This window comes from Alligator mississippiensis, chromosome 5, assembly GCF_030867095.1.
Source record: "Alligator mississippiensis isolate rAllMis1 chromosome 5, rAllMis1, whole genome shotgun sequence".
Lineage (NCBI taxonomy): Eukaryota > Metazoa > Chordata > Crocodylia > Alligatoridae > Alligator > Alligator mississippiensis.
In genome coordinates, this window is record NC_081828.1 from 73,144,069 (window position 1) to 73,164,995 (window position 20,927).

General features: G+C 39.9%; 1 protein-coding gene across 5 annotated transcripts in view; it reads left to right on the forward strand.

Moving 5' to 3' along the window:
- The window catches only part of COL11A1 (collagen type XI alpha 1 chain), a 260,479-nt gene that overhangs the window by 155,933 nt on the left and 83,619 nt on the right, over nt 1-20,927 (forward strand). For all 5 annotated transcript variants that reach the window (XM_059728451.1, XM_059728453.1, XM_059728452.1 and 2 more), the window contains 6 exons: nt 3,408-3,461; nt 6,376-6,429; nt 7,843-7,950; nt 8,463-8,552; nt 8,834-8,887; nt 18,121-18,228. In XM_059728451.1, coding sequence (XP_059584434.1) covers nt 3,408-3,461; nt 6,376-6,429; nt 7,843-7,950; nt 8,463-8,552; nt 8,834-8,887; nt 18,121-18,228 — 468 coding nt within the window. The remainder of the gene's footprint in view (nt 1-3,407; nt 3,462-6,375; nt 6,430-7,842; nt 7,951-8,462; nt 8,553-8,833; nt 8,888-18,120; nt 18,229-20,927) is intronic.

The following is a 20,927-nucleotide window of genomic DNA, read 5'->3' on the forward strand; positions in this document are numbered from 1 at the left end:
CCCTTTATGTTTTCATATATATATATATATATATATATATTTTTCAGCACATATTTTGTTAGAAGGAAAGGGAAGAATAAAGGACTCCTATTATAGACAGAAGTATCTGAGAAACATGGACCATTAAGGGTTACCATATAAATATTTTAGTTTATATTTAGGGTTTTTTTATATTGCATTTAATATAAATTAGTCCTGAGTATGACTGTAAACTTCATTTGACTGGAGAGCCTGGTGGTAATGTGGCGGGTCTGTGTGGTGGGGTAATTCCTATAAAATACTACATTGCAAACTCCAAAGTAATAAGAGTGTAGGGAGTCTCAAAATCCTAGGCCCACTGCCTTGTGGGTACTCCTTAGCTGAAGAAAGACTAGGTGGCATCACCCTAACAGAAATGTACCCTAGCTGAGGGATTAGGCAGTCAGCAGCAATTCTTACCTACTGCTTTGTGGCAGAAGTTGCAACCATGGAAGCACTAATGTCTGGACTAAATTTGGCCTTGAGATTCTGTTTCAGTCGTCTAAAGTGGGGATGGTAGGTCATAGGTAGCCTCCACTCCTGCGTACTGTTGCCTAGCCATACGAGTCAAAGGTCTTGGTGTGATGGTCTCAGGACTTTGTATAAGCAGATTCATCAGGCACCTAACTAGACCTTATTCATGCACCATGATCCAGAGAATCAACATTTTCTGCTACTAATGTAAATATATACTCAGGGTACATTAAAATGTAAATTATCAACTTGTTTATCAGAGAGAGTCTCCCCCGCCCCCCGCAAGCTGCTGGAGTCTGTCATGTATATCCATCCACACTTTACATACTTCTTTTTAAAATGCAGATTACCAATCTATTAGAATGCAGTGCTCATTTTGTTGTGACTTGTCATTTAAGTCTTTCCAGGTTCTTGTAGAGGGCAGATTTGTTTGGTTATGTTTATAAAAAGTGAAAAAAGGACCTTATCTAGTTGCATGCCCTCTAACCACCACGTAATAATACAAGATGTTTGCTGCATTGGATTCATCCTTAAAGCTCATCTGATTGAACATTTTTTTAAAACTACTGCATGTAAGGAAGACAAATGAAATGCTAGAAACAGCACCAGTATGATCTTGAGAACTCATTTACATGAAATCATTTCCCATAATTAGCTCTTCAAAACCCATTCTGAATGCATATGCACCAAGGAGGCATACACGCTTGGCAGTATTGTGTTCCTCCTATTAGGTGCATGAGTGTACTTGGCTGCCTAAGTGCAATTCTATTCCACCCTGCTCAAGTCCCTAAAAATTTGTTAATGCACCCAGTTTTGTCATACAGCATCATTTTACCCTTAAGTTTACAAAAAAGCAGTAAGGGAGAGGAAGACCTACATATATTTTGTATTGACAGTTTTTTAGGAATCTGAGCAAGGTGGAGCAGAATCAGCCATATGTTCTCTCTCCTTCTGTTACATTTCACCTAATAAATGTCTACATTAATTTAAAACTTTGTACTTGCTGGATACAATATTATTTTAGGAGCCTATTCCTCATGGAAAGTAAGTCTACTGATCTGGATTATTTTTTATTGTTTCAAAACGTAGTGCCTGCTTTGTCATGGTATTATACATATGGTCCATAGTAATTTACTCTGTTTTTAGTTCCACTGAAACCAGAAGTAGGTTGTCCTCTTCTAATACTCCTGGGAGGGAACAAAGGATGGGTGGATTTCTACTTTATGTGACTGGAAAGAATTTTTCCCACCTGTTCTGTGGAACAAGATCGCAGTCCAAAGTCCCAACAACCTGTACACCAACTCTGGCATCTCAGCCTTGCCTGCTATCTTAACATAATAACTTCCTTAGGTTTTTTGCTGTGAAAAATGTTATGTCAGAAAGGTTGCACACCCCCACTCAAGTTATCTTCCCTAGGTAGTAGTTGCAAGGGCAGTGGAATCTTACACACATTTTTTCTTTATCCTTTCCATCGCACATGCATAGGGTTGCCATACGTCTGGGTTTTCCTGAACATGTCTTTTTTTGGATCCTCCGATCTGCATCTGGGGAAGTGGGGAGGTTAAATATGGTCAAATGTCCAGAATTTTGGTCAGCTCAGCTGTGTGATGGGGGTGGGTGCCCACTGGTGCTGGGAGAAGCTGTCCAGGTGCTGGAGGTGCAGCAGTGAACTGCAAGGCTGCCAGGCTGCAGATGAGATGTCTCCAGGGTCCTAGCAACTAACAAGTTCAGTTTAGTTTCTCTGCCTCCACAGAGAAAGCACCCCCAGGATCCTAGCACCTGCCTTTTTCTATCTATTCCTCTTGCAGCAGCATCTGATCACCATGGGGTCTGGGACTGCAACTTGTGGAGGAGGCTGGGTTGTAGGCAGCAGCCCATTGTGGGAAAAAGTTTGAGGGGGGGGGGAGGGGGGATGGCAGCCAGGAGATGAAAGGAGCAGGGGGCTATGGCTTGGAAGTGAGCAGCTGGGGTCTGTGGGTCCAGAGTGCAGGGCAAGGGGCTGCAAGTCAGGAGTGAGGGGCACCAGTAAAGATGGGGGGCTGTGGGTTAGGAGTGAGCATCACTGGCAGAGCCAGGGGTCCCTGGGTCAGAAGTGAGGGACAGGAGCAGGGCTGTGGGGTGGGGGGGCTTTGGTTTGGGATTGAGGGTGAAATGGAATGGGCAGGGGCAGGGCACCAACGTATCACTGCCCCTCACAGTCATATACTTCCCTGCCTCACGTGCAACCGGTGTCTTCTTTTTTGGAACTGGAAATATGGTAACCCTACACAAGCACAGTATAATGTTTGCCCAGGAGAGACCAAAAACTAATTTAATCCCTACACCTTGTCCAGGGCAGGTAAATTAATAGGAAAAGGATGCATTTCCCTCTGTGCTTGGATCTTGGAGGGATAGTGTAGAGACTAATGATGCTGATCCTAGAGTTTGGTTCTGCTTAGAAAGAATAAGAGTTAAAGGAAAAAAATCTTTGATTTCTTTATCACAATATTTGTGCATTTAAAATCATTTTGCCATTTTTGATTCTCCCTATGCTGAACTCTGCCATAGCAAAAACTTCTCAGTAAATCTTATCTTTAAAACAGCTTGCTTTAACTTATGGTTTAGGAACAGGAAACAAATGGCAAATATAGGGACTTGGTGTGAATTTAGAAATGTTAAACATCTGCACAAGCACACACACACGCCACAATTACATAAATAATTTTCCTCCAAATTACAGAGTGAACAGAAAAGTAAAATCTTGAAAAAACATATCAAATAGCTATCAAATGAGTAAAGCTGTCCTGAATGCTGTCCTGAAAGCGTATTTTAAAAAGTCAGAGATATTATTTGGCTCAAATGGTGCACTCTTTCCAGAACCAGAAATAACTAAGAAATCTATTTTTTTTTCTTTTTTTCTTTTTTTTTTATTTCAGGGGCCACCTGGAAAAGATGGCTTGCCCGGGCACCCAGGGCAGCGGGGTGAAACTGTAAGTAACTTGATTTTACTGTTCTAAGCTGTTGTCCATCTGCTTAGTTAATTGTGATTTTTAAAAAGAAAAAGGCAGGAAAGAGAAAATGGATGGCTGCTTTCTGGCTAAAATCATAAGAAAGGGAAAGATGATGTTTGTGGTACATACCTGCATTTGTTTGTGGAACACTAAAAATCCACATCTGACAACATGATTTATCTCTATAATTAAGGGTAAAATGATTTCTGCTTTTGCCCTATTATTAGCTTCACACCGAGCATAAGAATACGATACGGTTAGAGGCAACACAATACTTTGAAGAAGATCTGTCAGAAACAACATAGCATTTCCCTTTGTCATCAAGTGCCATGTAACAAGGCAGAATAAAACTTGCAACCTAACAATTTAGCAAAATAGAATCAAGACTGATAGGACCAGGAAAGCAGAATTGTTTGGGATTTCTTGCTGGAAGGACATCCATTTAGGCAAGTGATACTTTCCAGAAGGGCATTGCGTTTAAGTTGCAAAACTCCTGAAGACTAATGGAATAAAACGTGGAGATTTAGTTGAAAATAAAAAAAAATATATCATTTAGACTGGAATTGTTTAAGGAATCTCTACCATTGTAGCTTCTAAGGACCTAATCCAAGCCAGAGAGATTTGTATATAATTCTTAGGATATGGATAAAGATTTGAATGAACCAGTACAGTAAAGTGTAGTAATTGTCAATGTGTAGAAGGCCTTTTAGACTCCAGCTTCAGAATTGTGGAAGCCATTGTGAGGCTGCTGAAGGCAAATTATTAGTCTGGGGAATCCTCTTTGACAAATTACAAGGACAAGTTCTGCTCTTCCCTTAAAAACAGAGGAGTGTAATATCAAGCAGTGCAACGATTCCACCTGTGTAACCAGTTATAGTCACCAACACTATGGCCTCATTTTACAATCCTTACTGTATCTGGGAAGTGCTTTTATGCCAGTTTTGAAAGGAAATACTAACCAGAAATGTTCTTCTGGCTGTTGTTGTTACTCACTGAAAAAAAAATCCATCTTCTTGAAAAGCCATTGTCTACTGAAGGAAACATATCTTTATAATGGTGAATCAGGCCCTAAGAAGCAAAAGTTATGATCCTTCCTTAGGCATCTTTTAATTTTGGTGGGAGCTATGTTCAAATCCATAGTATGGAATTAGGCTGAGGGTGGGATCCACATTTTAATGAGAAATATTTTAGACTCTTTTTATCATTTATAATGGATTCCTAAAGTTTTCAATTTTTCCTGTTAAACTAATATTCTAAATAAATGACAAATCTAGAGTCAAGAAACAAATAATATTTATCTCCTTGGAAGTGACTTCTAAGTTTCGCTGAAGTCATCTGATGCTAATAAAGAGGCATCAGCTCCATAAGTAGCCGGCACCTCTCCAGTTTAGTTAGTATTTTCCATTTTCTGTAGAAATTAACCATTTTGTCTTGCTGTTTTCAACTAGTTTTTTCTTCTTCTCTACAATTTATTCAGCTTTAAGGAATTGTTGCAAAAATCAGATGAGAATATGCCTTATTTGCTTATATTCATGCTTGATGGAATAGTTAAATGCTAGTGAGCACGCTATTCTTAAAGCTGTGAATAGTAGAGGTTTTCAAGGGATTTTCAGAGACTATGGCTCGAGTTCAGCACTCCTTTCTCTTCTTACCCAAGCAGCACTTCTATATAAGGCCCAAAAGCCACAACTAGTATAGCATCAGATTGTATCTGGATTTCTTATGGATACATAAGAGAGAGGGATGAAGGACACAGAGTCCTGATGGAACCTCTGCATGGTAAGGCAAAGACTGCATTGTCCTTAGGTTGTGTAACTATGAATCTCTTCCAATGCTGAGTTGTTTCTAAGTCTACAAACAGACATCAAATTTGTCCCAGGATATACCATGTTATTCAAGGTCCAAGTGCTCATTCAGATGTTCATATCCATTGGCCTGGCATATGTCCTAAAAAGATTTATGGGTAAGAAGTACTGACAGTTTACCCCAGGACATTTCAAAGCATGTCTGAATGGTCACCCTATGATTTCATCCTGGAATCAATAGCAGAAATGTGGCAGTGCATTCAGCTTGCTCACCAAACCCTGATTAAAAGGGTGATGTTTGTCCATGCCAGGCCCAGGATAGTTATATTCTGGGACAAATGGAAGCTCAGCTTGTCCAGGGATGAATGGAACATCTATTCTGAGCCTAAACGGCACCAATAAACATGCAGACAAATAAAGTGAAGATACCAGAGAATTTTTTAACTAGTTATACAGCTCTTGAGAAGGAACTGGAAATGCAGGAAAATTTGGAACTTTCTGAAAAACTGTCCCAACTACATTAACATTAATGTACATTCTCTCCTTTTGATTTCTATCATTTCAAGTTCTCACACACTCCTTTTATCACATTCATCCTTTACTTCCAAGCTCTATTGAAAAATACATATATGCAGCACTTCTGAATCTCTATTTCATTAAATTTTTTTTTTTCTTTTCTCCCCAATCCCATCTGTGCCTTTCTTCATATAACCATTTGTCAGGTTTGGCTTTGTGATTCATGATGAATATGTGTAAAAATATATATTTCAGCTGAGTCTCAGCAGTATCACTTACGCATTCAGAATCACCTAATCAATTTAACTGACAGAGATCTGTGAAACAAAATGGAATTCCTTCACAACCATAGACGCAGACTTCAGAATGATTGGAAATGATACTGTTTGGGAAGATTTATCTATCACTATTTCACATTGAAGTATACACAGGAATAATAGACACCTCAGTATTAATTCTTGAAGAGGATGATCCCCTACAAAGATCTCATATCTCACCTCCTCATTAGAATGATTTTGCTTCCTCTGTGCCTCAGTGTGTCTTTCTATAAATATATTATGTTTCATTTTCAGGGTTTTCAAGGAAAAACTGGACCTCCGGGCCCAGGTGGTGTTGTTGGCCCCCAGGTATAGATTCTAATATATATCTAATTATATAATAATGCTTACAGATTGTTTTATGTCTAGTGTTAATTATTGCCCTTTACATAGTGTTATATAGAACCTTTTTTTCCATCATCTTGTTAATTGTAGCACTACCAGTTTACGTATAGCAAATTTAGCAATTGCCAAACAACCCTATAAAAAATAAAACATTAGGACTGGCTCTTCACCATATATTAGTTTGTCATTTACATAAGTGAGAAGTGGGAGTTTGCAGGAGTTAAGAATGCATAACAAGACCCTATATTTCAACCAGTTTTAGAAAGAAAAAATGTACTATCTGGCCTTCTCTTAAGAGATGAAAATAAAGGTTTCCCTCGATTTATGCTGTACATACATTCCTGGAGAATGGTGCATAATCAAATTTGCATAAAACAAATCCACTTTGCAACATAACAAATAGCAATAGGTTCCCATGGTGGTAAGGGAGGGAGAGAGGGAGGCTGGGACTAGGGAAGGGGCGGGGAGAGGGGTGCCACTTCCAGGGCTGCACAAGGCAGAAAAGCAGAGGGAACAGAGCGGCACTCACCCCAGCCCCAGCTTCAGCAGCTCCGGGAGTGGCCAGTGCCAGCTGCCTGCAGCCTCTGTGCTGCACCATGCTCCACTTGTCCCCACTCATCTCTGCTCCTGGGCTGCACTGTGCCCTGGTGCAGGCAGCTGGTGTCAGCTGCTCCTGAGGCTGCCTTAGCCAGGGCTGGGGTGAGTGGGGCCATGGCCCTTTCTCCTCCCCCAACAGACTTACCTGCTGGGGTGGGGGGCGGGGGGCGGACATCTATGCTGATTACATAAGAGTGAATTTACCTCGCATATAACACATTATGGGTCTAAATATGCTTATTGCATAAGAACGAATTCACATATAAAGAACCCGCATAAATTGAGGGAAACCTGTATGTTGATCGGTTGTTTTTTTTGGTGAGATTTATTGGTGAGATTTATTGGTTAATTAAAAACTAACAAGGTTTTATTTGTATTTCTTATTTTCGGTTACTCATTTGAGTTGCTTCCAATGGCATATTACTTTGTCAGGCTTCCATTTTCTTTCTGTAAGCTGTCCCCATATCTGAGCAATGCTGAGTTTGGGGCCTTCAGTAACTGTGAAGCAGGGTCAGGATTTTACTTTGTGGAAGATGCACAAATATATCCACAGAAAGGATATGTTCTGAGATTTATGTTATAAGGCAGGAATATTTCACAAGACAACTTTGCCTGCAGGTGAAGATGAGGAATGCATGCTATCTAATGGCAATGGTGCTCCATAACACATACTGAGAACCCCTTGAAAAAAAATTGTTGTGGGAGAAGATTGGGGATTAACCAATACAAAAAAAAGTATTGAATTGCTCAAGATGACTGAGGTGTTATTATTGTGCTTAGGGTCCTACTGGTGAGACTGGCCCAATTGGTGAAAGAGGTCACCCAGGTCCTCCAGGCCCACCGGGGGAACAAGGCCTTCCAGGTGCTGCAGGGAAGGAAGGCGCTAAGGTATTATATTGCTTTTTGAAAGTGAGTTGCAGAGGTGATAAATGGGCTTGCAAAGATATACTTTTTATATCCCTACCAAATATAGAATAGAACAAGATTTCTCCCAAATGAGCACATCTTAGCAGCTTACCAAAATTAAAGGCCCTCATTTAGCACTGCTCCTGCTCCCAGTGAAGAAGGGAAGATTTGCTGTTGGCTTCACTGAGAGTAGGGTTGAGTCAATAGTTGGGGATAAGAGTTGTTTGCATATGGCCACAAATTTATTATTGTACTATGGGGCCACAGGTACATTTGTACTCAAGTCAAGTTAATGTAACTTAGGTATAAATTTAAGGTACTCGTAAATTAAGTTTAGGGGACTGTGGAGTACCTGGATGGAAGCATTGATGAATTAGGTGGATGGATATTATTTGTCATTCATTTAACCAGAATTTGGCATATTATTACACATGGGTTAATACATTTTTATTTTTAAACTTCTGCATTTATTACCATGTAATATGCTTTCACAGGGTGATCCAGGTCCTCAAGGCATCTCTGGAAAAGATGGGCCAGCAGGTCTTCGTGGTTTTCCAGGAGAAAGAGGCCTTCCAGGAGCTCAGGTACTGTATAGACAAAGATGAGAACTGTGGCAAACAGTATTTGCATAGCATTCAAGAGGACAATGTAGTAAGCCTTTCTTTACAGCAAGTTTTTCACTCTGGCCAGAAAATAAAGTCCATGGAGAACACCGTAAGGGCCAAATTTCAACTGCTGTTCATCCAATGGTGCTAATGTATTAAGTCATTTCCCCTTAGGTTTTTAAAATCTTTCCTATTAAATATGTTATGAAGTAAAGCTTCTTCATTTTTCTCTGTGTAATATGCTTCTTTCCTTTTTTTAGGGCCCAGCTGGTTTAAAAGGAGGAGAAGGCCCACAAGGCCCACCTGGACCAATTGTAAGAAACTAAAATAAATATTAAACTCCATTTTCCTTTTTTCATATAGTTTTGTTTCCATCAACAGAGCCTGTTGAAAACAGCAAGCTAGCCTAAGCTATTCAAATCAATAAGTATTTTCTGTTAATGAACCTATACATGTAAGGAATGTGAAGGTACTGAAATAACTGAAACTGGTACTAATGGCAAGTAAAACAGTGAATTATTTCTGAGCATTGCCAAACATCTTTAAAAGAAGGGGAGAAGTAAGATACTATGGAGTGAAATACTGGAGGACTGTGCTGTACTGTGGCTTCTTTCAGAAGAGAATATGTACAAACACTTGTTCTCCCAGGAGTAAGTCTCCTGGGAGAGGTCTAACCCTGGTTGTTCCCAGGTTTTTTTCTCCTGGAACAGCCTTTTTTTTTGTCTGAGGGGAGTGGCAGAGAAAAATCCTGAACCTCTGTACACTTGTGGTTTCTCCTGGGAGAGTAGAAAACTAAAATGTCTGTCCATAGCCTAAATCCTTTTTGTGCCACTGCTGTGTATTCATATTATTGACCTGTATAACCATAGCAGAGATGATTGTGGTTTTTAAATTGAAGTTTGCTTCATCTTTCTGAATGTTTAGCCTGGTCAGTTAAGCAGTCGTACCAGTATATGTCTAAACTTCTCTTCATTTCACATACTAAAATATATAGCCACCAGAAAAAATACAGTGATTAAAGAGAAAAAATGGTTAATATTTTCCCCCAGATTTCTGACAATCTGTTGTGAGGGGCCATACAATTGTTGTTTGTTTTTAAATCTTGTACTACTACTTACATACCAATCATGTAAAAAACCAAAACAAAACCCAAAAACCAACAAATATTGTGGTGTTAACTTTGAGAAAATGTTTTACAATTTTCAATTTAAGTCAGTGCAGTTCAAAATACAATTAACTTTATATAACAAACATCAGTAATAAACTACACTTTAATCTCATTTTCAGAAGTATTTTAAATAAGCATAGTGAGTGATATTGTGGCAGAAATACCAAGGCATAGATTTGACAATATTAAAGAAACTGAGCTTTCAGTGAAAAATTAAACTTTTCTTTAGTGATAGCTTTGATTCTGTGGGAAACAAAGAACATTTTAGAAAGTCCCTGAAAAAAACTTCAGATAGCATGATAGTGAATAACATGAACATTCCAACAAGTATAATAGTTCCTGTTTGAGAACTCAGTCAAGCTTCGTTTGTGTCTCCAAAGTTCCCACTCAATTCGTAGAAGTTTGGGTTACACAAAAACAAAGATTTATTAAGCCATAAGCTACACTATCTCCTGCTGTTTAACATTAAATTGTTTAATGTTTTTTATTATCAAATCACCATTTTGCATCAGTTGTTCATAAACAGGGGCTGCACTCACAGCCCCAGCTGCTGTCACTGGTTAGGAACCAGTGAATCACAGTGACCCAGGTGCTGAGCAAGAGGAATTCTCCTCCACCCGTGCAGAGACCTGGGGTGATCAGCTGATCAGCATTAGAGGGGGTCATTAGCCTTGCATTTGACCCCTCCCATGGACACCTCTGTAGGTGGGGCTGCAGGCAGTCATCTTTAAAATTCTAAGCACCTGCAGCCCAGAAGTGAGGGCCAAAAGTGCTCTGGGATCATGGGATGGAGGTGCACCAGGATCTTTAAAGAGGCCACCTGCAACCCCAGATCCCCAGGCAATGGTATTTCTAGATCCCAAGCAGCAAGCACTCCTGGAACTTTAAAGGGCCTAAACGTCTCTGACTGAGCCTCTCAGGGCTCTCCTGGGATGGGGTGAGGTATGGAGAACCCACAGCAGGGGGTTCTGAACAAGTTGCTGCCCATAGCACTTCATTTCTTTGTTATGCTACAATAGTTCAATAATAAATAACATCAGCCAGGGGACCATAAAAAGAACAAGTTATTCCCTAGTGGGCAGGTAGAATTTTGGTCTGAATCAAGCATTATTTAAATCCCTAAATATTTTTTTGTGTGTAGGACTCAACCCTAATTGATCTTCCTATTTCATCCCTAACTATAGTTACAAGGATTTATCAAATGAAAGGAATTAAAAATAGAATACACACTTTAAAAAAGTATCTAATCTCTACTGTCATATTTATGCAAAAATACTCTACAGGGAGACACTGAGATTGAAAAGCAGGTACATTTATTCCCAAATGTGCATTGTGCAATTTTAGACAACCATCAACTTAACTCTTTTCTCTTTCTTGCTGAGCCCATTTGGACAAAAAATCAACAGAAGCTATGTAACAGAGAAACTGAAAGTATATGCATTTTGATAATATAGACAATAGAGGCTTGTAACGTATAAAAACAGAACATATTTAGAAAACCCTAATAGAAAAACTGTTGGGTCTAGAATTTCTGGGTGTTTGGAAAAATTAGCAGTACAATTTTTTAATTCATTCTTGGCTGCTGTGTCATCAGGAAGCAAAGTGTTGGTATATTACTGGTAATTTTCAGCTTCCTTTGCTAGGTCTTGGATTGTAATTTTATTGAGGCAGAGAAGTATTAATCATGGTGTAGCTGCACAATACATCTTATGATCTTATGACCAAATAAAATATATATTTTGAACAAAATAATAGGAACTCACTGGGAGAGTGCTTATACGTATATAGGCACTGTGGAGTGATATATTATATATATATATATATATATATATATATATATATATATATATATAGGCACTCTCCCAGTTAGTGTTCAAAATATATATTTTATTTGTTCATAAGATCAGGCATGTGTGGTCCAGATACTAATGTTGCCTGCTTGGTGTTTTTTGTTTACTGAAATGTTTCTTGCATCTCATGTTAATTGTGCTTTTACTATTATGGTACTAAAGAACAGCAGAAAATTGGACCGTATATATATATATTCCAGTAAACACAAAACACCAAGTAGGCAACATTACTGCTTTTTCTTGCAGCCTTTCAATGGTAACCTTCCCCCCCCCCCCTTAAGATACATAAACGTTGTACTTACCTAAACAATTGTCTTTATTTATTTATTTATAGTTTCATAATTTCATAGTGCTTAGAGTCAGAAGGGACCTAAACAGATAATCAGGTCCGACCCACCTGTCCCAGGCAGGAACAGGTGCTGGGGTCATATCACCCCAGCCAAATATCTGTCCAGCCTTCTCTTGAAGACCCCCAAGGTAGGAGAGAGTACTACCTCACTTGGGAGCCCATTCCAGAGCCTGGCAGCCCTAAACTGTAAAGTAATATCTCCTGATGTCCAGCCTGAACCTTCTTTCTAACAGTTTGTGGCCGTTATTCCTAGTAACCCCCGGTGGTGCCTGGGGGAACAGAGTCTCACGCAATTTCTGCTGGCCCCCCCGGTGAGTTTGTAAACGGCCACCAGATCCCCTCTCAGCCTTCTCTTGTAGAGGCTGAATAGGATCGAGCCCTTTAACCTCTCCTCATAGGACCTGCCCCACTACCCCTTAACCATGCGAGTGGCCCTCCTCTGGACCCCTATATAAATATTATATATATTTGGTGGCAGGATCAGGGAGAGACCCTGACCCCTTCCCCCAAAAAATAACTGTTAAAGCCAAGCCAAGCCATGTTTGACAGGCAAACAGATTGAAATGACCTCTCTGATCTCAAGAATCTGAACACAAGGATTGTGTCTTCTTCAGCATAGAAGACACACTATAATCTTACAGTATTTAGCTCTTCTAGTCTAAATGAATACAGGAGACCCTCAGCATCTGCAGGGGATACATTCTCGTATCCCCTGTGAATAGCGAAATCCGCAAATAAGGCACTGCATTCATGAACGCAGTGCCCCTGGCATCTGGGGGAGAGCATGGTTGCACTGGTGGTGGCGGCAGCAGTGGGAGCATGGCGGCAGCATGTGCAGAGCTCCTGAGGAGTTCCTTTAAGTGTATAAAAGTGCAGGTTCAGCATTCACGAATATTTGAAACTGCAAATCCCGAACCTGCGAATAGCGAGGGTTTCCTGTACTTGAAACAAATGTTAATCACTCACTTGATATCCACCTGCAACTTCTACTATGTATACTGTTTGTAAAGGTGACCAGCAATTAATGTTAATTGATTAAGTGTAATTAATTATCCATGTTATGATAAGCAGATCTGAGAAATATTGAATGCTAGAATGCCGTACCCTTTTTCAAAGTACCTGCCTCTTTTAGGTAAAGATAATAAAGGAACTCAAAATTTTAACATTTAAAATAACCAGATCATTGAATTCCCAGATATTGTAAATAATTAATAGAGGTGAGGAATTTGGAGAAACAAGGCAGGCTGAAATAAGGCTGTCCTGCAAACTTCTATTTCTGGGAGAAGCATGCAGGGTTGGACCAGGAAGTTCTGTGGGAGGACTGTGAGCTTCTGCCTGCTTTATCAGGAAACCATAATATAAGCAGAGGTGTGTGTTCTTGTTACAGCCCTTTCCAGTGTGGTTCCACGTGAGACACAAGCATAGAATGTTAGATAGTCATTCTCCATAAACTTGAAAGAAATCAGGTTACAAGCTATTCATTTTACCTCATTGCCAGAACTAGCTAGCACAAGCTGCCTTCACCTGATAATGCAGACTGTTATGAAGTTGTTCAGTATGTTACTTTAAAATATTGTTATTCCTCCAAAACATACACAAGTGCTATAAATACATAATAGTTACAAGAAGAAGTTACAAGGAATACAGTCAGTAATGAGTTTATACTCCTATATAAAAAGAGATAAGAAAACTTAGGACTTATTTTCCATTAGGCAAGAGTGAACAAATCATAAGGAAAGGAAAGATCAAGGACATGGGTTTCAAAGAGGGATTTTAAGATAGCTAAAAAGTGATATGTAGGATTAAGGAAACTATTTTATACAGAGGTCTTCAGAGTTAGAGAAGATGATGAGAGGAATGGAAAGGCTATAGGTACCTGGATTTCATACATTTAAATACCCAAAGAGACCTGTGTGATCATCTGACCTTCTAAGCTGAGTTGCTGCAGAAACAATATGATACATTGGATCATACCATAGGAGAATGGGACAGGAAGCAGCCTCATATCATAGAACAGAGCAATATGGGGGACCCTGTATTGCTAGACAAATATTAATACAGAAGGTGAATGGTCACCACAAAATCATCTACTCAAGCTAATCACACATACCACACTAAAAAAAAACCCCTTAAAATATACAGTAGGCAAAGAGCAAGAGAGACGAGGAGGCTATCTTTGGCCATTTCAACAGCAAGAGATTTCTTAGATTACAATATTGTTAGAATAATCCTAGGAAGAGGGCCATACCTTATGTTATATGGGAAATCCAAAACCCCCATACAGGCCTTGCCAGAAGAAAAACTCTATTTTTGGCCCCCAAACTGGCAAACAGTTTGACCCCAGGGTCCCAGTGCTCTCGCTCTTTCTCCTGATGGGGTCAAAATACTCAGTCTTGCTTAGGTCAGAGCAGGGAGGTACAATGACAGAAAGCCTGCAAAAACATATTTACATGAATGCACTGGCCCTTACATTCCAAACAGTGGTTCAGAGGGGGTCCTATTTCACCTGATAAAGTGAAATGTCAGAGAGAAAAAGTTGGTAGCAATCTTGTACTGGGATCTAGGGAGTCCATGCCCTCAACCCACATTTACAGGGTGCATAGGTGTAATGAATTCCATCTTTTGCTGTTGTCTCAAAATAAAAGTGTTTCCAGAACCTACAGCTAAAATCTTTTACAGCAAGAAGCCTACAGTTAGGCTCCTAAATACTTATTTTGACATCAATATCTTTCAGACCTTCAAAAAGAACTGATCACTAACAACTCTCATTAAGATAAATATGAACTGCAGGGCATTTAGCAGCAGCAGTAGCTGGTTAGCCTCACTCCCCAAGTCTGGCTGGTCATTTGTAATTGCAACTGAATTGGGACTTATTGATTTGTGCTCAAAGGTATCTAGTAATAGCATGAAGAATAGCAGAAGCTAACTTTTGTGACCAGAAAGATTCTTTTTGTTCCTGCAAATCTCTTCCTTGAAAGTGCATTAAAATGAGACAATTGATAGAAATTTCATCAGTCAGGAAGCTTGTACCTCACTTGAAACACATTCATGGAAAATAAGCTTCAGGCTGAAGTTTGTAAATGACAAATTATTGACTGGATGTATATAGACTTACTGAAAACCCCAAAGTTATAGAATCTTACCACTGCCTCTAAATGTTTATATCTCTACACTTCTACAACATCTTTATGCCCACTCTCTCTAATGTCATTTAGATCCTTCACTTTTGTTGAATACTGCTGAAGGGTTTTGTGTTTTTTTTTCTTCCTGCAATGCCTCTTCTTATCTTTTCAATTTGGCACCTCTGCAATGGCTTAAAACACTTTCACGTTAATGATAATCTCACCTCCCATATGTAATATACAGTAAGTGCTGTGGTATGTCATAGAACGTTAAGGAATGGAAATTGTAGCTGGAGAATGTTTTCCTACTCTGAATATTCATATTTTTCTATATTATTAATATTAAGGGAGAATTAATCTAGCTACTACTTGGATTGTTCTCCTGAGATTCTAAGATGTTTTCTTCTATATGGGTCCAGTTTGCCACTGTTAGCCACGCTGAGTAACCTGTTCCTTCAGGAGTAACACCACTGTGACACTACCTCCAAAGTCACCTGGATAAGGATGGCAGAATAAAGCACAGAATTGGGTCACTTCACACCTGTTCACCCCTTAATTTGCAAGGTTGTCCATCATAGTACTAGAGGCCTGAAAAAGGGGCCAGACAAGATTTTGTTTTACACTGGCTATCGGTGTACAAAATTTGTAACTTGATGTGACTAAATAATTCGTTCCTTTGGGAATGGAGTCTCTCCCCCATTGGTTTGAGACTATTGCAGCCTGCAGAAAGGAAATAGACTCATAGTCATATAGAACTGTGAAGAATTTCACAAGAGCAGTTATTCTACCCCTGGTCAAAGTAGGATTACTTTGCTTATTTTTTTAAGTGACCTAAGCTAACTCTGAAATTAAGTCAACTTCCCTAAAAAACAGATTCTTTTCCCCTCCGGCTATTTGCCTCGCAATGCCGGCATCCCCTGGCACCTGCCTTCATCCTAGTGCCTCCACCCCCTGCCACCTCTGCCCCACATCTGCTCTTGCCCAGCTCCAGCCTGGCTGCTTTGGCCTGAGCCCGCCTTGGCACCACCAGTAGTGGTGGCAGCTCTGGATGACAAACTGCCGTCCTTCCCATTGGAGTGTTCTGCTTCAATATACGAGATAATGCATGACCAAGGCCTTCATTAGTAATGGTAGGCTGATTTCAGAAATCTGTAGACTTCATGATATAATGCAATAATGTTGTACATATTCTTTTATCTATACAATAAGCTTCCATACATAAGAAAAATAAACAACTTTCCCTACCCCAAGATTGTGAACCATATGGTGAAACAGGGTCCTTTTTTGGCAAACCCATCATAAGCAAAATGCAATAAGGGCTGTTAATGGAAGGGGTATAAAATGAAAAATTGGGACTTTAGGATTAGGCCTTTCAACACAGCTTTACTGAAAGCACTCTGAGTCTACTGCTTGGAATCTAACTGACTAGGAACATATATCCATCCTGTTGGGCAAAGTCTTAGGAATGAAGTACATACCATGGATTGAATCTTGCATTTAAACAGACTATCTACAGCATTACCTGATTTTTGGAGGAACAAAAAAACAACATTCGGTCTTTGAGTCTGCACTTCTTTCCAGTTACCATGAAAAACATTACCATTTTTTTATTCTTAAATTTATTTTAGTAATTTGTAAAGCAAATGGTAAACTAGAATCATCCCTTGGATAAGAACTGTGGGGCTAGTCTAATAGATTCCATTTTTCCACTAAATTTTTAGAGAACTATTTAAAAAGCAAGTACATAGGGGAACAGATCTATATACATTCTGGGATTTAGGATTTGAATTACTGCATAAAAAACAAGTAAAAAAAAAAGCAGTCATTCTCATTTTAAAGAAAAGTGCGTGAAAATGCTGATGATATCACATTTAGACAGTCTTCTACTACTTCTGACTCAGACAGAATACTTCAGAATGATTGTCAGTTTTTCTCTTTAGTAGGCACTCCCCTCCCCTCTGCTTCCTGGCTGCAGCTCCATCAGAGACTGCAGGAACAGGGTGTCTGCCTGGCTTCCTCCTGCTTCCCTTCTCCCCCTCACCACTCCCTGCTTCAGCAGGGATTCCCCCCTCCCCTCTGCCTTACATAGACACCTCTCAGCATGAGTTAGCATACCACATGCTGGCTACGGTCCATGCTGTGGGAGACAGGACAAAGGCAGACAGGGCAGAGTTAGCACAGGGCTCTTTGGAGCTAATCAACAGGTAGCTGGTAATGTCCCACCTTGGAAAAAGTTGTTCAAGAAGAGCTTCAACTAATAAGAAATCTTTTTGTTTTGATGATGGGCTGATAAATGCTCCCTGTGTAACTTCCTGGTGTGTAAGTAAATGTTGTGTAAATCCCGGCTGGCCCTTGCTGACTAGCAAGGGCTGGAGGGGGGGGGGGAGACACCCCTCCCTATTCAGAGTATCCCGCCAGGGCCTGGCCATGCCCCTCTCAGCTCAGCATTGTGAAAGGGAAGGGAGGGCTGTTCTAGTGGCCCCTGGCTTCTGGTCTGAGCCACTGCAGACATGTGCCTGCATTTTTTCAATCCATAGGAGATGTCTGTACAGTTACAGACTGATTCAGCTTATCCAGGTTAGATTAACCTGAAAAGATTGAATCAATTCAGGCTCAGGTTTTTTTAATATATGTCCCTAACCTAAGGCTTACTTTAAAATCATGATCTTTCGGTACTGTGTATTAGGCTGCCCTCACATTGGAGGTAATAAATTTAATGCTTATTAGGAAAAGCGTATGAATGCATTTGTAGACATGCCCAATTATAGTCAAACCTTTAGGCCCATATGGAATTGAGTTATGCCCAGTGAACTCTGCTTGGTACTATTGCACACTCAAATCAGTTAAAAACAACAACAACAAAAAGGTCTAAAAACTTGGACTATGAAGCAGTCTGACCAGAAACTATGAAATCCCATTACTGGTGGGAGTTTAACTTTAAAAGAATCCATCAGCACAGAGTCCCATTGAAGTCTGAACTTGGAATGTGAAGAACACAATAACATTTAAATGAGTTACATAAGAATTCTCATCTAACTACAATTTTCTTTTTTCCCAGGGTTCACCGGGTGAACGTGGAACAGCAGGTACTGCTGGTCCAATTGGTCTGCCAGGTCGCCCAGGTCCCCAGGGTCCCCCAGGTCCAGCAGGAGAAAAGGGTGCTCCTGTAAGTAACTGCAAGGCAACCACATATAGGATTGCTATAGTACAGAAGCGATTATTTCTTATTCAAGAATATTATTTTTCACACTTCAGTACATTCCTATTGAATATGTGTCCAATGTACTTGCCTCACTCCCTTTTTATTTACAATATTGTAAAACTGAAAAATTAATTAAACCAAATGACATTTTTCTACATTTTATGAAGCCACAACACATAAGACTAAACAAGACATAACATTATTAAACACAATGTGGGTAAATCTGCTTTGAAACATTTCGTCAAATTTTAGTTTTGATTAAATCTTCATATCCAGCTGCATTGTTTTGGAATGCAAATTTATTTACCATTTTATTGCCAAATTTTAATAATGGTTACTACCTGGAAAAGTAGGGCTAGAATGGGCTTCTGGAGGTCAACTTGTCCAATCTCCTGCCTGAGGCAAGATTGTCCGTATCCAAACCATCCAAAGCAAATCTGTGTCTGATCTGTTTCTAAAACTACACATGCAACCCTGTTGCACAACCACAAAACATAGTATCCTAAGCTGCCTGAAGTAAAGCAGGGGGAGTTGGCCAGTGTCCTGCTGCTGCAAGGTTTTTAAAAATATGTTTAAGAGATCCAAGGAAAAGGGCCATGCCCCCCACTGCAGAGGAAGGCAGAACCCCTATAGTCCATACCAATCTGACCATAGAGTAAAATTCCTTCCTTACCCATTGTTATAAATTAATTTGATTGTTCATTTTTTTTAACTCATGCTATTTTTATTTTAAGATCTGAACTAATACCTGTTCAATAGTTTTCTTTTTTCCCCCTCTTTTGGCATTATTTTTTTTCTTTCACCTGAACACCTCAAGAACATTTTGAAAATGTGAAAGAGAAGATAATGAGATGGTTTACATACACAAATGTCAGACATCTATACAAGTGCTACTGGGTGGAGGGGGGGTTGGTGCTTTAATTAGAGTGGCTCGCAAGCAGCCATAGAGTCATGTGTATTCAGCATCCCACACTTCAAAATGGCTGCAGAGGTCCTTTAACTAAAGCTTGTTCAATGAGCTTTAATTAAAGTGTCCCCACCGCCATTTTGAAACATGGGAATGCTGAATACACATGATTCAGCTGCTCGAGCTAACTTTGGCAGACATGCAGAAGACTCAGTTAATCAAGTCTGCTGTAATGTGTGCTAATTAGCATGCATCAGAGCAGAGGTTTGTCACATGTATAAGTGTCCATCATCTGCATTCAGTGTTGTTATAATATGCCATGAACTCGAGGCACCTACATACCCGGTAAAAACTTGCTACAATACAAAAAGAGCACCTCTGCCCCATATCTGCACACCTACCACCCCACACTTTAACTGATGACAAGCCTTATCAATTATAACCTATACTTAAGAAAGACAAGCCCCACCACTCCTGGCTTTCAAACAACCCATTAGGCTTACCCAGCTCACCATCAGAAACAAACTCCCAGATGTTCAACCAACATCCAGTGGGATACAGCTTGGCCTTAACAGTAGATGCTTGAACTGGAGATGCATTAACAATAGATGCATCTCCACTGCTACAACAATCAACGTTGCCCACAAGAATCCAATCAGAATCCATGAATCCTACACGTGTCTATCCCAAAATGTGGTATATTTCATCCAGTGCATCAAATGCCTTCATGCAAACTATGTGGGTGAAAGTAGATTAAAACTATGTACTAGCATGAATGATCACAGGAAAAAGATTATAAACAGACACACCAACACATGTAGGAGAATGAACCACTACTTGCTTTCTGACCTCACTATCCTCGTGCTCAAGGGAAATTTACAAAACACCGTTAAAAGGCAAGCTCAGGAACAAAATTTCTAGACACTAAGGGTCAAGGACTGAACACTGATATTGACTTCATGGCATATTATAATCCACCTGACTTTGAATAATCTCTTTTCTCACAATCTGTCTTCATTCTACAGGTGATAACAATCCTCCTTGCTTTTGAAAGGTCTTGATCTTCCACTAATCAAGCTATCTTTTCATCTGTGATTTGCATGCCTATTACCCCTGGGAACTATTTTGTCTTTCAGTTCCACATCCCTGTAAACTGTTTTAAAAATTTCACGGTGCCTGCTTTTATCTCAGAACTCAAGAAGAATAAATTATATTTGAAAGCTTGTCCAAGGGTATGGATAGACATATCATGTAAACTGTTCCAAAAATGTCACTTACTGGAAACCATTTCACAACTGGCCCCAGGTCAGAGGTGTCTGCATGTATGCTGCTAAGAGTTCAATTAGGTATTGTAGTGCTGTGAAACCACCAGAAGGCAGGGGCAGTAAGTACTTAGCCAAATTGCAAATTTCTGTTCCCGCTCTGCACTGCCATTGAGTACATTAAAGGCCCACTTCTGTACTTTACTGAAATGTGTGTGCTGATACCCTGACTGGGAATACTTAGGTGCGTGCGTAGGATGCAGGAGCTGCCTGGAACCCTGCTTCTGGGTTCCTAGGGGGCTGGGTACTTCAGAGCTTCCAAAATTTTCATGGCTTTTAAAGAACTCTTTTCCTCAAGCCACTCATCAGTTTATATCTGCCTAGGGTTCAGTGTATTCCAGAGTTATTTGGACTAGGGTGGCTAGGTGCAGGATTGGTTGCCTAGACCCCTGTTTCTATGTGCCTGTGGGCTAGGAGTAGCTCCCTGCGACTTC